The following is an 18,435-nucleotide window of genomic DNA, read 5'->3' as shown; positions in this document are numbered from 1 at the left end:
ACTGTGTGCAAATATATCCATACAATTATGATATAATTGATGAATCCCATTGAAATATTCTAATCAGCCTTTACCATATTTTCTTACATCTCTAAACATGATCTTCAAAAATTCAAGGTTGTGTAAAATAATAAATTATCAAATTTTAAGTGTCTCTGATATGTACCATTGGGCAAAGGACCACATTCAGGGCATTCAGTTCTTTCTTGTCAATCAGGAATCAGTCCTGCAGAATTGTGTAACATTTGAGCACTATGAAAAATGCGAAACTGTGGCAGGTATTAGGTCACATCATAGCTTTATTCTCCACTCTACCAACAAATCGTATATAAGATTAATTCAGTCAGTGTAGCAAATTTCAGCCTTCTACCACCATTACTCTTGCAGCTTTAAGCAGCCAAAGTTGCCCAAAATGAATTCTCCAAAACTAAAAAAAAACAACTAAATTTTACAGGGCTGTAAATCAGAAACTATTAGAGATATTGATCTAATCTTTGGTAATTTTTCATTATATGGGTAGATGAGCACGTGAATTTTTTCAAGGCATTCTGAGGGGGCTCATCTGAAAAATTTTCCAAAATCTGAATGATTTGACATAAAATGATCCATAACTTCATTCATGCAGTTTGTTTATCAGGTGAATTAAAAGAATCTATTCAAGCAGGGCTGATTTAATACACCATAACAAGTCTTCAATTTGCCATGTGTCCCACCTCAATCAAAGAAACAAAAACTAATAACAAGTTTTTTTAGTTTTGTTTGTTTTGAATATCGTGCAAACCTACACGAGGGCTATCTGTGCTAGCCATCCCTAATTTAGTAGTGTTAGACTAGAGGGAAGGCAGCTAGTCATCACCACCCACCACCAATGAATAGTGGGATTGACTGTCACATAATAATGCCCCCAAGGGTGAAAGGGTGAGTACGTTTGTGCGACAGGGATTCAAACTTGTGCCCCTCAGATTACAAGTTGAGTGCCTTAACCACTTGGCCATGCTTGGCCCAAAAACAAGTTAGTTTTTAGTCAAATTTCAACAAATGCTTTAGTGATCAATGCAAGTTCAATTCACTGTTTACTAATTCTGTAAGAAATAATTTACTGGTTAGATATCATTACTACACCTAAATCTTACAGTTCAAATCACCTTATTATTATCAATACTAACAGAAATCAACTTCAACTTCCAAAATAATTTACAACTACTGCCTGGTTAAGGATCTAACATACCTAACGTCTGGTGATGGTACAGTCATTTTATTTTTTACAGTTTTAGTTCCAAGTTGTATAATTGATACAAATCCAAATGTTACTGTTAAATTAAGCTTTACTAACGTAAAAATTAAAATCTACAACTTTCATCGTTTTAAACAACTCAGGCAATAAATTCAATTTAAAGGTGCAACTGTAAAATAAAAAAAATATCTAGAGTAAGTCATTAATACTAACAAACGAAATATTTTAGTGTTAAGTAACGTTAGACCTACTTGTGAAATACAACTTAAAGTTTAAATAATACTAATAACTATCAACTTAAGTTAAACCTTACTACTAATAAATATTAGCTTAACGTTTCAACTTCCATTACAAAAAACCTGTCAACTGAATAAATCTAAAAGTTAAGACTTTAATAACGTTCAGTTTTAACTGTTCAAAAAGAATTTTCAAGTATAAAAGACATAAATGGTACTTGTAATTATTATGCGATTTAAACTAAACTTTCATAAAAAGAGAAAACAAAAAGGTAAAAATGAAACACACACCAATGTTCTTAGTTTCGAAACTATATTGCTCTTAATCGAGTGTATCACTAGTTACACAAGAAAATATCATATGATGTACAAGTGTTTCCATCTAGTGAAAAAGCAAAACCCTAGTTAAAATAAAAAATTACATATATATATACGAGCTGTGATAAAAAAAAAAAAAAGTTCTAAGACCTCACATTCATTCCGAAGAATAATGTACTTAAGTATTGTATGATATTCCATTCAAAGTAATCTCCCCCAGCTGATACACACTTGTTCCAACGTTTCTGCTATTTTTCCCTGGTGTACAAGTATTTTTTATGTAAAAAGTAGAAAGGGAAAATAAAAAAATAGCATAAAACAACTGTTATCAATTTTAATATTCCGACAAAAGAAATTTAATTCCAAATTTTAATAATGGTGTTATGCTTGTATTATTTTCTTTTGTGACTGGCATGGCCTGGTGGTTAGGGCCCTTGACTAGCAGTCTGTGAATCACAGGTTCAAAGACCGTTCTCCAACATGTCGCCCTTTCAACTGTGGGGGTATTGTAATGTGATACTCAATCCTACTATTCATTAGTAAAGAGCAACTGAAAAGTTGGCGGTAGGTGATACTCACTAGTTAGCTTCCCTCTAGTCTCTCATATTAAATTAAGGACAGCTCAAATCGTTTTGTACGAAATTCAAATTAAACAAAAAACACATTTCTTCTACATTTATGTAATATTTTATTGAAGATGGAAAAAAAGACCAAATCTAACATGTTTTATAATAATATTAATAATTTTGGTAACTTTAGCGTTTTTAATTACAGACAGTATTCAAAAGAAAGATAAACAAAGAAACACATTTTGTTCTACATTTATGTTAGATTTTATTGAAGATGAAAAAAGACCAGATTTAACATGCTTTATAATAATTATTATTTCGGTAGCTTTAGCGTTTTTAATTGCAGGCAGTATTCAAAGGAAAGGAAAAAGTCTAATAATGAACATGTGTAGTAAATACGAGAGGTCTTAAAATTAAGAAAACGTTTAACAAAAAACAAGTTTTTACTTCTAGAACAAGAGTTTGAAAGCACCAGTGTTATGTGCCTCGGGCACAGCAAGGTTTAACTCTACACAGTTTTAAGAGCACATTCTATTACAATACTGAGGGGAAGTTTTTCTTTCTTCCAACTACCTCATTAGAATAAATACTTCAGTCTGGTTGTATTGTAATGAATCTATCGTCTCCTGGCAAAATAGTCATCACTAATGGTATGGATGTCAGCTGAAACATTTCTTGATGTCTGTCATGGTTCTATCGTGGAGTTGCTGATATTGTAGTTACTTTTCTGTTAATGGAATAAAACATTCCTTGTAGAACATCAGGTCCCAAGCTTGGAATTGTTGAAACTATAGTTACCTGTCCTGTTATAGAGTAAAAGATTTCCTTTTAACATATCAGGTTCCTATTCAGCTTTTGAATCTGTGTTTATCTTTTACCTTCCACAACGTACTGCAGATCTTAGAGTTTGAGTTGTAACGTTTATAAAATACATTCATGTATTCGTAAAACGGCTTCAGTGGTATTAAAACTTTAATTAAAATAAAATACAGAACAACGTTTCGACTATCTTAGATCATCTTCAGGATAACAAAATAAGTTTGCAACTGACTCTCTTAGACGCATGTCTTAGGAAGAGAGTGTAAACAGATACGAAACTGTAGGGGGCGTTGCAGTTATATTTTAGGTATTAATATAGAAATAAACGTGTTCATTTGGCCCAGCATGGGCAGGTGGTTAAGGCACTCGACTCGTAATCCGAGGGTTGTGGGTTCGAATTCCCCTCACACCAAATATGCTTGCCCTTATAGCCGTGGGGGCGTTATAATGTGACGGTCAATCCCGCTATTCGCTGGTAAAAAAGAGTAGCCCCAGAGTTGGCAGTGGGTGGTGATGACTAGCTGCCTTCCCTCTATCCTTACACTGCTAAATTAGAGACGGCTAGTGCAGATAGCCCTCGTGTAGCTTTGCGCGAAATTCAAACCAAACTAAAGGTGTTCCTTTGTATTGGGCCTCCCGCTAGTACAGCGGTATGTCTACGAATTTACAACGATAAAATCGGGGGTTCGATTCCCCTCGGTGGGTTCAGCAGATAGCCCGATGTAGCTTTGCTATAATAAAACACACATTCCTCTGTATTGGTTCAATATTTTGGTTTCAGTTCTTGTGTAAGTTGGGTTTTTTTTTATTTTCGTTTGTTTGTATTGTTTCCCTGCTTAGTATGTTGGCATTTTCTCTAACTATGTTGTGCTTATTTGATTTGCAGTGTTCAAAAACGTGCGAAGGTATTTTCTTGTGTTCTCTCAATCTGGTTTTTGTTTTTCTGCTTGTTTCTCCGATACAGAAGTTGTGGCAGTTGTTGCATTGCCCTCAGCGGTATGTCTGCGGACTTACAACGCTAAAAACCGGGTTTCGATACCCGTGGTGGGCAAGGCACAGATAGCCCATTGTGTAACTTTGTGCTTAATTCATCACAACAACAATAACAGTTGTTGCATTGTATTTTACAAATAATGTTGGTGTTGTGTTTCTCAGTGTAGTTTTCACATAGTATGGATTGTAGTTTTGTACCTGGTTTTGGAAAAAATTTAGAGTTTATTGGAATGCTATATTTTGTTGTAAGTTTTTCAAAATGTTGGTTATTTTCTCGCCAATATCGGGAATGTATGCTATGTAGAAGTGTACAGTTTTATAATTTGTTGTTTCTTTATCAAATGTTCAACAACTGTCCAATCGAAGATAAAATAGCTAGAAGGAAGGATTTGATTTTAATTTGGAAACGAAAGTAAGAATGATAAATGTAGTGCGAAACAAACTCTATTAGGTTGTAAAAACCTAATCGAAAGTGTGGGTTAAAGTTGTGCGATCCATCCTTACAATAACCATAATAATGATAAAATATAACAATACTCTGCAGAACAGCAACCTGTCAGAAGTCTTATAATAAAGAAACTAATTTCGACACGTTTGTGTGTCCCCTTCTAGCAGGTAAAAAACAATAATTGGTTAATAAACGCCTAAGCGACCCATGATCTTAACATTTCTTTAAGGACTTCTAGGTCAGGAAGTTCAATTTAAAGTGACCTTGGGAGATATTGAAATTAGGCAGAATTTTGATTAATCACCTTTCCACGATTCTTCTCTTTATGTAGTTATCTGTTGTGTGTAAAATTATCGTTTCTTTCCAATCAACTTGATGGCTAGGATCTCTTATGTAAAGAGATATGACATTGTTTGAATTTACATATTTTTATGTTCATAAACTCCAGTGTTAACGATTCCTTCGATTTCACCTACATAAACTCTCACAAGTTTGGCATAGCATAGTAAAAATGTTCAAGTGTTTTCCTGTTTTAACTTATTTTAATGTTTAATGTTATTTTAATGGTGTTCAGGTATCTGTGTATGATTCCAAGGTTATTCTTCCTGAATATTTTTCTCAAGGGGTTCAATAACCGTCTACTGTAAAATTTTCGAAACTAGTTTCTTTGTTCTCAGACTTGTCATAATTTGTTCCATTTCCTCTGATTTCTACAATAACCGTCTACTGTAAAATTTCCTGTATGAGCTAAATCTTACTATTATATAAACAGGACCTTGGGTCCGATAGGAAAGAAGTGGGAGTGAGAACGTAAATATAGGTATGTCACACAACTGACTCTAGTGACCAGATGCCAACACAGGCGCTAACCTAATTTTCTACCGACTGTAAGGCTGTCTCTCTCTCTCTGTATAATTCTACCATCTTGTCTTTCTTTTTATTTCATTCAGCATAGAGAATAATAACCACAGCTCATCACGAACATGTTTCCTCCAGTGTCATCTGTACTGTTTTCACTTACGTATGTTGATCTTCTTTTGTAAGTTGTCAAGTTAATATTAAAACACTGGACACTTTGAAAGCACTTCATCAGAACCAAGAAATTAAACACCGAGTACATCTAGTGATGATACTGTTATGAAAAATTAAACACTGAGTACATCTGGTAATGATACTGTTGTGAAAAATTAAACACTAAGTACATCTAGTGATGATACTGTTATGAAAAATTAAACACTGAGTATATCTGGTGATGATACTGTTGTGAAATATTAAACACCGAGTACATCTAGAGATGATACTGTTATTAAAAATTAAACACTGAGTACATCTGGTGATGATACTGTTATGAAAAATTAAACACTGAGTACATCTAGTGATGATACTGTTATGAAAAATTAAACACCGAGTACATCTGGTAATGATACTGTTGTGAAAAATTAAACATTGAGTACATCTGGTGATGATTTTGTTGTGAAAAACTAAACACTGAGTACATCTGGTGATGATACTGTTGTGAAAAATTAAACACCGAGTACATCTAGAGATGATACTGTTATGAAAAATTAAACACTGAGTACATCTGGTGAATATACTGTTGTGAAAAATTAAACACTGAGTACATCTGGTGATGATACTGTTGTGAAAAATTAAACACTGAGTACATCTGGTGATGATACTGTTGTGAAAAATTAAACACCGAGTACATCTAGAGATGATACTGTTATGAAAAATTAAACACCGAGTACATCTGGTAATGATACTGTTGTGAAAAATTAAACATTTAGTACATCTGGTGATGATATTGTGAAAAACTAAACACTGAGTACATCTGGTGATGATACTGTTGTGAAAAATTAAACACCGAGTACATCTGGTAATGATACTGTTGTGAAAAATTAAACATTTAGTACATCTGGTGATGATATTGTGAAAAACTAAACACCGAGTACATCTGGTGATGATACTGTTGTGAAAAATTAAACACTGAGTACATCTGGTGATGATACTGTTGTGAAAAATTAAACATTGAGTACATCTGGTGATGATATTGTTGTGAAAAATTAAACACTGAGTACATCTGGTGATGATACTGTTGGAAAAATTAAACACTGAGTACATCTGGTGATGATACTATTGTGAACAATTAAACACTGAGTACATCTGGTGATGATACTGTTGGAAAAATTAAACACTGAGTACATCTGGTGATGATACTGTTGTGAACAATTAAACACTGAGTACATCTGGTGAATATACTGTTGTGAAAAATTAAACACCGAGTACATCTGGTAATGATACTGTTGTGAAAAATTAAACATTGAGTACATCTGGTGATGATATTGTTGTGAAAAATTAAACACTGAGTACATCTGGTGATGATACTATTGTGAAAAATTAAACACCGAGTACATCTGGTAATGATACTGTTGTGAAAAATTAAACATTGAGTACATCAAGTGATCATACTGTCATGAAAAATGAAACATTGATTACATCAAGTTTTTTTAAATCTTGTAAATAAAAACAGTTTATATATAAGGTACTAAACTGATTTGTTTGTTTTCAATTTCACACAAAGCTACACGAGGGCTATCTGTGCTAGCTGTCCCTAATTTAGCAGTGTAAGACTAAAGGGAAAGCAGCTAGTCATCACCACCCATTGCCAACTCTTTTACCAATGAATAATGGGATTAATCTTAACATTATAATAATGCCCTCATGGCTGAAAGAGTGAGCATGCTTGGTATGATGGAGATTCAAACCCACGACCTTCTGATTACATCAAGTGATCATACTGTTAACATGTTTAACTTTCCATGAATGGCTTCATTTCACCCACTTACATTTCAGTTTAACGAAACTGAGATTCAACGAGTTAACACTCTAAACAATACGTCAAACATGTTTTCCTGCAAATGTGATATGATCATATTTGTTTCTTTCATCTTTTCCACAAAATTCACTATGTGCTGAGTGTTTAATTTCAGAATTCTGATACCTATGGTGGATGGAGTTCAGATAGCCAGCCCATTGTGTCGCTTTGCACTTTTTAACAAACCAACCAACTTCAATGTCAAAACAAAAACAGCCACATCCCAGCATTAATGAAAACAGGTTTGATGTTTCTTTGAATAAGGCCTTTCAGACAAATGTATGCAGTTAACTTTACACAACCAAGTCTCAACATTGATCAACTTCTTGCTTTCTCATTCAATGGTTACCTCTTAGTAGCTGTTGGACAATATGCATGAAGACATTTGTGTAAACCTTCATTCATGTATATTTGCATGTTTCCAACTTTTTCAGAATGCCAAATAAATGATCAGCTTCTCAAAGACCACCAAGAGTTGTAGTTTGCTACAGTAACAACCTCTGTAAACTACACAGCAAAACTGATAGTTAAGTAATGTATACACCGTCAGTGGTGAAAATCAGTGTTCTACCAAAGTAAATAATTGTTGGCACAGTTTAGCTGAACTAGACCATTCAGCCAAAACTTTAATTACCAGATTAACTTTTGCTTTTTTTCTACATTGTATATCAATATTCATTCAGATTAACTTGGCTAAATACAATTAGCCATAGCAACAATACTATACCTTCTGTTTACAAGAATCAATCCATTTGTGTTAGTATCACAGAATAGTGAATATCAGTGATCTTAATGAAATAATACCTATTACATCATGCATTGATAAAAAAAACAACCCCTTCAACATACTTTGAAAAGTTGCACACAGTTAAGTGAAAGGTTCTCTACAGTGCCTCCGAGAGAGAACTGTGACAGCTATGCTAAGAGTAAGATATCTGTAAAAACATTCTAAACAGAAATACAATTCAATAGCTTGACAATTAAGGGTCATTACTTCTACTGAATATGACTGTGAAAGTAACCATCTGTTCTAAACCTGGGGTGATTGACTGGTGATCATAAAATTCCACCAATGCATTTTGTTTGGACAAAAACCACCTGCTAGTGTAGAGAGCAAGGGCTAGAACACATTTTCAGTTATTGGTTTCTCAAACAAGTGATCAGGGGTTCATTTTTCAACATCTTAGCCAATCGTCACAACTGTGAAGTTTCATTCTTCATCAACCACTTAACCAGCATCACTTATAGCACTGCTTGTTTTGGCCAGTAACATTCCAGATTGTGGCCTAGTCCTTCCCTGGGCAAAGAGATCCATTTTACCTATGCTACAGGCTAATACAGACTTATCACAAATCTTTCCTTGGCAAACTTGTAGTCCAATAGAATGAGAAACTATCAAGTAGTTAATGATAGTAACCCTAAGCTTGGCTAACTGTTATTCCCAGAACAACAGAACCATGATTCTCACTGTTTGTGGAAGTTATCTACACGAAACACCACTCTTTTTACCACTTCCTTGAACACACGAGAAAATCTGCTTTATATCACCCATAGGAACCTATAGGGCTGACCAGTTCCTTTCAGTTGGTCTTGCCCAGTTCCTAGTTGAAATGCTGCAACTGTTGTAGATGTAGGTCAGTTCTAACTGGTGGACATCAGTACTCCCAGTCCCTCTTAGTTGGTCTTTACCAGTTCTAAATTGAGATGCTTTCACACTGTTGCAGATTTAGGTTAGTTCTTACTGGTGGACATCAGTATTTACAGTCCTTCTCAGTTGGTCTTGACCAGTTCTAAGTTGAGATGCTTTCACTACTGCAAATGTAGGTTAGTTCTGACTAGCAGACATCAGTACTTTCAGTCCATCTCAGTTGGTCTTGACCAGTTCTAAGTGGAGATGCTTTCACTGTTGCAGATGTAGGTTAGTTCTGACTGGTGGACATCAGTACTAACAGTTCCTCTCAGCTGGTTGTGACCACAGTGTGGTCTGGTCTACTCTTGCTGGTCAGCCTGGGAGTCCCATAGAGAACCTCATTATATGGTCTCAGACTCAACAGGATCTATCACACCATCAGTTCTTGCTTTCCATACACCAAGACTGATCCTTAAAAGAATAAATCATGCCTTCAGATTTACCTGGAAATGTTTTCTTGTTTATGTAACAATATATGAAATTCAATACTGCAAATCTTGACTTAATACATGTGATTTTTGCAGGCCTATGATGGTTATGCTGTCTTGACATTTTTACATAATCTACAGTAATTCATGTACAATGAATCTGAAAATTGTATCCATTTTTTCTCCATAATATACAGAGTTTTCACAAATATCACATGTACTTTTACATAAGTGAATCATCTTCATTGAAATCAGATCACCTCTTGTTATGCTTAAAGATTTAAAGGCTATAGGTTTCTTGAGACTGTCACCACGCGAGCCTTGTCAGTCATTCTGGAACCGAAACATAACAATAAAAAAGGTTCATTGTGATAAACGAAATTACAATATGATCAAAGTTATAATTTTTCTTCCCAATGTGTAAAAAATCCTTGGATGATAGACAAAAATGAATATTATTTTCAACATCTGTGTAGCTGAATTATGGAAAATCTGTTATTAAACCTAAACAACTTTTATGGAATTTAAATTTATAGGCCTGTGTTATTTTTAAAGTACATATGAGTTTGTTATTTATTAACAGACACTATTATGAATACATCTTTACATAACATTAACTTGAGATTTTTTTTTCATTTGATGGAATGCATTTCCCAGGAATATAAAAGATTATAGTTCACAAGTCAAGTACCTAACCACCAGACCAATCTAAGTTGTTTTTATGTGTTGACTAGAAGTATTTTACTTTAAAACTTTTGAGATTATTTTGTATTGTTGCTTTACAAACAAGTGAAAAAAACATGCACCTCGTTTATTGAACTTTAACTCAATTACATATCCAATGATGTTGATACAGACTAGATTTTCCTCTTTATCTTTCATTAATGGAACAACTTTTTCAAAATCCTTCCATGAATACTAAACAATGATTTTTTAATACAATTCCTTGGAAAGGATCAATTATTTTCCTATAAAGGTAGAATTGGTGAATTATTTCTTGTTCTTAGGATCTGAAAGGCAAATCTTCAAGTTGTTAAAGAACTGATGACTTTTGTTTTACCACTATTACTTCTCACTCCAGCTTGGACCACAGTACCTGTACAGTTGTCTTCTGTACAAAATGTTCAGTTGTTCTTGTTGATATCATAGTTACTTAAAGTAGAGTTATAAGTGCCAGAACACAGTATGACATATCACAAAAACAAAACACAATAACTTGGAAATTATACTAATGACAGACACCTTCAACTACACCATGAATTATTCCTGCGACCAATAGGAAACCTCTATCCAATGTGGAAACCGAAACGTAAGACTGAACAGTGCTCCAAAATTAAAACCTTCCTTCCAGTTCAATTCACTTTCTTATAAACTGTATGTATCAACTGTCTTTCTCCGTGGAATAATAAATGTGATATATAATTCAGGTTACTGGTTTAAATTTTTTTTTCCCTTAAAACAAAGGTTGTTGATTTAAAAATTAAAAATGAGTAATGTTCAATGAACATGCATCATCACAGAGAAATCAACTGATTTTCACACCAAATCAAATCAGTTTTGACAGTTCACCTCTGTGGGTTAATTTTCTTTATGTCTGTAACACCCACAAACAAAACCAATTTTTTAATCTGTTTTATAAATGAACTCCAGTGACATTTTTAGGTTTTGTGACATTCATGGAACAATCACTCAAAATAAGTGACTTCCATTTCCTTCTTTTTAAAGGCAAACAGTTGATCATGGGTAAGTTAAATACTTGGTTATGTATGAACCACTGACAGTTTTTGCTTTTAGCTGTAGAAGTTTTTAATCAGGATACACCAATCTGTTTGTTAATTTTTGGAAGGTCATGCAAAATAGGAGTACTTCGTTTAACCACCCTGACTAAAACAAATCATATACATTCACAGCAGTGTCTCTATTTTTTGGGTCAGCTAGAAAAGTTCATGACGACTTGCAAAAAAGAATGATAATCATCTCTTTACATACACTATACAAACATATATCTTTTTCAAACAAAAAAACTACATATGAAAAATATTGTACTCAATTTTATACAATACTCCACATAAAAATAATGTTTAGATAAGTTTAATAGACATTCCAAGCTTTGAAAGGAACAAAAATCTACAATTCAGTAGTTCATGATTTTTATGTACACAAGTAACAGATGTTTCTATGTTTTATGTAACACAAACATTATTCAAATATTTAGTCTACTTCCATATCATAATTTTAACATTTTAACACCAACAGTTTTAACATGAGTTATTAGCTTGAGACTTACAATATTAACTACTCATCTTAACAGTGTTAATTTAAACATTATAACAATAATTTTTCACTTCATGTTCACCACGTTATATAAAAAACCCATCCGAACTTTACATATCAGACACACTAGTACTGACAGTGAACACTTGTTAAGAGTGAAAATAGTTTGATGGGTTACTCTTGGGATTTTAGATATTTACTAATGTTTCCTGTATTCCATTTTTTTAAAAAATACACTGGTGTCTCCTGTATTCAATTTCTAAAAAAACCCACTGATATTTCCTTTTTTACCATTTTTTAATAACAACACTGTCTCCTGTATTCCATTTCTAAAAAAAAAAAAAGATATTTCCTGCATTCCATTTTTTAAAAACAACACTGATGTTTCCTGTATTCCATTTAAAAAACACACTGATGTTTCTTGTATTCCATTTAAAAAAAACATACTGATGTTTTCTGTATTCCATTTAAAAAACATACTGATGTTTCCTGTATTCCATTTAAAAAACATACTGATGTTTCCTGTATTCCATTTAAAAAACATACTGATGTTTCCTGTATTCCATTTAAAAAAAACATACTGATGTTTCCTATATTCCATTTAAAAAAACACTGATGTTTCCTTATTCCATTTTTAAATAAACACTGTTTCCTGTATTCCATTTAAAAAACACACGTTTCCTGTATTTCATTTAAAAAAACTGATGTTTCCTGTATTCCATTTAAAAAAAACACACTGATGTTTCCTGTATTCCATTTAAAAAAACACACACTGATGTTTCCTGTACTCCATTTCTTATGCTATTATTGTTTGTCTTATCATTGATATTTCATTACTAGATAATAAACACACACACACACTACTGAGATCGTTTAAAGTTTTAATTATTACCACATGGTTTGAATATATATATATATATAGTTTAAGCTCTTGTTATGAATACACACCTTGTTAGTTTTAAATATTGTAAATAGAATTGTGCATATCAACTTATTTATATATAATGGTCTCTAAAAAAACACAAAATATTATCTCTTTTAAAAATTCCACACTTAGAATTTCCAGTAAACACAAAAGTTACAATACCACATTTGACAAATTAATTGATTAATATGTATATCTACACAAAATGTACAAGTTCATCGTACACAAAAAATTTGGTGTATTACAAAAGTGTTTGTACTCAAACTACGTAATTGATGAGTCCGACTCAGACAAGTCAAATACCAGGTTATGTTTGTACACTTAGCATAATATCTAGAACCTCAGAAATATAGTTTTGTTCAATATTCTGTTAGTATTTCCTCTCCTCTATCATGGACTGTTGATAAATCGATAGTGTAGGGTAAAATGAAATTTGATATTTCTGACATTAAATACATAATACCATGTTGACTGACACATGGTAAAAGGTCATGACATGCACACTTTGACTACCACCAATGCATGTAGGCTTAACAGACTGTTATAACACAGGTATCACTACATTAACGACTGTATTAAGGTTACTCTTGCATTGCAGACATAAGCTCTCATATTTCAATAAATAGAAGATAGTGAGTTGCATATTACTGCTGACAATGGTTTAACAGAAAATATGGATTAAACGTAAGTACAGGCAGCTGAGATTGTTGGGTCTGGACTCTGATTTAATGAGTAACAGTTTATAATACAGCTTATTGTAGATAACTAAAAGAGGAAATCTACCATTGAGTCTCTTGAGAAGTATAACAAAATAGCTAATTGTTTAACACAGTTCACATTTGACTTGGTAGCATGAAACTTCTGTTGATAAGATTATCAAATTTTAAATCACATCACACTGATCATTTGTTACCAAGATAGACATATACTTGTAATAATCTAAAGAAAAATTATTCAGCTAACAGTTTCAGTTTTAATACATCTTCTGAACACAGGAAAGGTGACAGTGAACTGTATAATCTAGTCTGTAGTTTACGATTTAAACATGCACAATAACGCTCTCTAATGATCATAACACCGATGAATAAGTCATGACGATATCCACTGGCATCTCTTAAAATTTTAGAAATAAGGGGTCATCAAGTATCTAAAAGAGGCTGCAGTGAAGGGAGGAAAAACAGTTTTGACAGGAACAAAGACCTGTAGCATTTAAGAACTGGAAATGTGAAGTTTTTAATTTTTTTACACACTTTGTTTTAAGGTTATAGCTGACAAGTGTAACATGAGAATCAATCATTTAGTCATGAAAAGACCTAGTGTGTTATATCACTAAGTTCGATAATACACTAAAATGTTGAGTTTAAAATGACAAACGTAATGAGATTTCATAAGTTGTCACGAAATCAAAACTTTAAATTATTTCAGCCAGAGGCATCACTAGGTACTTAGAAGATTTAGGGCTCAGGCCCATAGACATGAAGAATTTTCAGCATTTCAGTAATATATCAATCACAGATTTCTCAAGACACCAACTGGGAATTTGGAACAGGAGTTCTGTGTGCAAGTAATACCTCTTATTCTGGCTATAAACTCTGATGTATAATTTAACACCTTATGAAATGCAGTTTAATAAGAGAGTTTGAATGTAATAATTAATCCATTACTCTATTTCCTTATTTTCTTTAAAAACAGCAGCCAGATTCAGGGTTAGATAAACACAAGTTCTACTAGTCAGATATGACATGCAGCTAATACCTAAAGCTGGTATATTTGAATTATAATGCCTTAATAAAAAATAATCTTATAACACAGTTAACAATCACTAGATCACATCCTTGGGTGAATATGTACTGATTACCAGAAAAGAACAAGAAGAAATTCTTTACAAGTTATTAATTTTGAATAATATCAGAAAAGTAAACTGAAAGATGGACTTCTACCACTCCAGTGCAAATTAATTTCGTATATTCCTTTTCTATTGTTTATATATTTCTTGATTTAAACTTTGTGAAAATCATCTACGTTCAAGTAGATTATACACTTCTCCAATGTCGGTATGAGTCTGACCTTCGATGATGTATGTTATCTTGTACTTCAGATGAGCTTTTTCCTGGAAAACAGGTAAAGTATGGTTTGATAAGATCATTTCAGGATTGAACATACAAAAATATTAACATTCTCACTATGGCCTTGGCCAAGTTCATAACCTTTGAAGTTTCCATGTTGTAACTTCTGTTTTGTGTATCATCATTAAATTTCAGTAATTATTAAGAATCAGTTGTAGTGAAAAATCTGAATTTTTACTAAAACATTCTCCATAAATATATGGAAGCAAACTATTGCCTAATTTGAATGAAAGAGATTTTAACATTGAGGTTTAAGGTAATTTTCTTCATCTGTTAAACCTGAATTTTCTTCTGTATAATCTCTAAAATCTCCTATATACATTTCAAATATTTCTTTTCAGTACTTTACATTTCATGTTATTTTTTCTATTTTAGCTCTATGTGAGGTTGGTTAATTTAACCTATCTTGTAACCACCAAAAAATAAAATTCCAAATAATCTAAATTAACCTTTTTCATTATTGAAAGACTTCAAATTGTAACATGAAACTACATTTGTCTAATCAAGTACCTTTCAACTCATAAACTTACAACTCTACACATCTGTTTATAGCTAAGTTTTACTGTCTTTCAACCAATGTCTAAATAATATTCCCACCACGTGCAATGCAAACAATTTGGTAAACATGCACTCACATTACCCCATTGAATTACATAATGCACGAACTACTCACAAGCATATGTTTTGCAATGTTTCTATTATTATTCTTTATTTTATCTAATCTAAAAAGTTCCTAATTTTTATCTTTTAGTTATTTTAATAATAATAAATAATGAATGCTTGTGAAAAACAAGAAATCAAGTACTTATCTGGGTCTTCTTTTTACTTACAATGACTGTTAACTTTATTTTTTATAACACTATTACTGCTACACACAAAATATTTTTAATTACATAATGTACAAAAGAATACAAAATATTAATATACAGACAATGTGTCATAATTATCACAGTTTTTCTGTAACAAACACCATCAAAATTCAGTTCAGTTCTTCAATGTGTTTCCTAGGGGAATAAAGTTTGAACTAGAAGCAAAATAGAAACAAACTATGGTTTCAGTCGTTACCTTTTATGTAAAGAGTGTAGAGAACAGAAACAACCCTAGAGTTTCAGTCGTTACCTTTTATGTAAAGAGTGTAGAGAACAGAAACAACCCTATGGTTTCAGTAGTTATCTTTCATGTAAAGAGTATAAAGAACAGAAACAACCCTATGGTTTCAGTAGTTATATGTAAGGAAAGTAGAAAATAGAAACAACCCTATGGTTTCAGTAGTTATCTTACATGTAACGAGTGTAGAGAACAGAAACAACTCTATGGTTTCAGAAGTTATCTTACATGTAACGAGTGTAGAGAACAGAAACAACCATATGGTTTCAGTAGTTATCATTCATGTAAAGAGTGTAGAGAACAGAAACAACCCTATGGTTTCAGTAGTTATCATACATGTAAAGAGTGTAGAGAACAGAAACAACCCTATGGTTTCAGTAGTTATCTTTCATGTAAAGAGTGTACAGAACAGAAACAACCCTATGGTTTCAGTAGTTATCTTACATGTAAAGAGTGTAGAGAACAGAAACAACCCTATGGTTTCAGTAGTTATCTTACATGTAAAGAGTGTAGAGAACAGAAACAACCCTATGGTTTCAGTAGTTATCTTTCATGTAAAGAGTGTAGAGAACAGAAACAACCCTATGGTTTCAGTAGGTATCTTACATGTAAAGAGTGTAGAGAACAGAAACAGCCATATGGTTTCAGTAGTTATCTTACATGTAAAGAGTGTAGAGAACAGAAACAGCCCTATGATTTCAGTAGTTATCTTACATGTAAAGAGTGTAGAGAACAGAATCAACCCTATGGTTTCAGTAGTTATCTTACATGTAAAGAGTGTAGAGAACAGAAACAACCCTATGGTTTCAGTAGTTATCTTACATGTAAAGAGTGTAGAGAACAGAAACAACCCTATGGTTTCAGTAGTTATCTTACATGTAAAGAGTGTAGAGAACAGAAACAACCCTATGGTTTCAGTAGTTATCTTACATGTAACGAGTGTAGAGAACAGAAACAACCCTATGGTTTCAGTAGTTATCTTACATGTAACGAGTGTAGAGAACAGAAACAACCCTATGGTTTCAGTAGTTATCTTACATGTAAGGAGTGTAGAGAACAGAAACAACCATATGGTTTCAGTAGTTATCTTTCATGTAAAGAGTATAGAGAACAGAAACAACCCTATGGTTTCAGTAGTTATCTTTCATGTAAAGAGTGTACAGAACAGAAACAACCCTATGGTTTCAGTAGTTATCTTACATGTAAAGAGTGTAGAGAACAGAAACAACTCGATGGTTTCAGTAGTTATCTTACATGTAAAGAGTGTAGAGAACAGAAATAACCCTATGGTTTCAGTAGTTATCTTTCATGTAAAGAGTGTAGAGAACAGAAACAACCCTATGGTTTCAGTAGTTATCTTACATGTAAAGAGTGTAGAGAACAGAAACAACCCTATGGTTTCAGTAGTTATCTTACATGTAAAGAGTGTAGAGAACAGAAATAACCCTATGGTTTCAGTAGTTATCTTTCATGTAAAGAGTGTAGAGAACAGAAACAACCCTATGATTTCAGTAGTTATCTTACATGTAAAGAGTGTAGAGAACAGAATCAACCCTATGGTTTCAGTAGTTATCTTACATGTAAAGAGTGTAGAGAACAGAAACAACCCTATGGTTTCAGTAGTTATCTTACATGTAAAGAGTGTAGAGAACAGAATCAACCCTATGGTTTCAGTAGTTATCTTACATGTAAAGAGTGTAGAGAACAGAAACAACCCTATGGTTTCAGTAGTTATCTTACATGTAAAGAGTGTAGAGAACAGAAACAACCCTATGGTTTCAGTAGTTATCTTACATGTAACGAGTGTAGAGAACAGAAACAACCCTATGGTTTCAGTAGTTATCTTACATGTAAGGAGTGCAGAGAACAGAAACAACCATATGGTTTCAGTAGTTATCTTTCATGTAAAGAGGAAAAGAGAACAGAAACAACCCTATGGTTTCAGTAGTTATCTTTCATGTAAAGAGTGTACAGAACAGAAACAACCCTATGGTTTCAGTAGTTATCTTACATGTAAAGAGTGTAGAGAACAGAAACAACCCTATGGTTTCAGTAGTTATCTTACATGTAAAGAGTGTAGAGAACAGAAATAACCCTATGGTTTCAGTAGTTATCTTTCATGTAAAGAGTGTAGAGAACAGAAACAACCCTATGGTTTCAGTAGTTATCTTACATGTAAGGAGTGTAGAGAACAGAAACAACCCTATGGTTTTAGTAGTTATCTTTCATGTAAAGAGTGTAGAGAACAGAAACAACCCTATGGTTTCAGTAGTTATCTTACATGTAGAGAGTGTAGAGAACAGAAACAGCCCTATGGTTTCAGTAGTTATCTTACATGTAAAGAGTGTAGAGAACAGAAACAACCCTATGGTTTCAGTAGTTATCTTACATGT

The 18,435-nt window shown here is 32.9% G+C and overlaps 2 protein-coding genes across 10 annotated transcripts in view; both read right to left on the bottom strand.

Annotated features, from left to right (window-relative positions):
• The window catches only part of LOC143255102 (membrane protein BRI3-like), a 48,676-nt gene that overhangs the window by 10,801 nt on the left and 19,440 nt on the right, over nucleotides 1–18,435 (bottom strand). Inside the window, exon 1 of one of the 5 annotated variants that reach the window (XM_076510250.1) lies at nucleotides 1,944–1,967. The exons of 1 other annotated variant lie outside the window; for it this stretch is intronic. The gene's annotated coding sequence lies outside the window, so the exon portion shown is untranslated. 3 more of the 5 variants (XM_076510248.1, XM_076510249.1, XM_076510252.1) reach the window with 3 other exon arrangements.
• The window catches only part of LOC143255099 (ADP-ribosylation factor-binding protein GGA1-like), a 47,300-nt gene continuing 41,612 nt past the window's right edge, over nucleotides 12,748–18,435 (bottom strand). For all 5 annotated transcript variants that reach the window (XM_076510240.1, XM_076510243.1, XM_076510242.1 and 2 more), the window contains one exon: nucleotides 12,748–14,919. In XM_076510240.1, the coding sequence (XP_076366355.1) occupies nucleotides 14,824–14,919 (96 nt within the window). In that variant the 3' untranslated portion in view covers nucleotides 12,748–14,823. The remainder of the gene's footprint in view (nucleotides 14,920–18,435) is intronic.

This window comes from Tachypleus tridentatus, chromosome 7, assembly GCF_004210375.1.
Source record: "Tachypleus tridentatus isolate NWPU-2018 chromosome 7, ASM421037v1, whole genome shotgun sequence".
NCBI lineage: Eukaryota > Metazoa > Arthropoda > Merostomata > Xiphosura > Limulidae > Tachypleus > Tachypleus tridentatus.
This window is presented reverse-complemented; position numbering and strand designations above follow the sequence as displayed.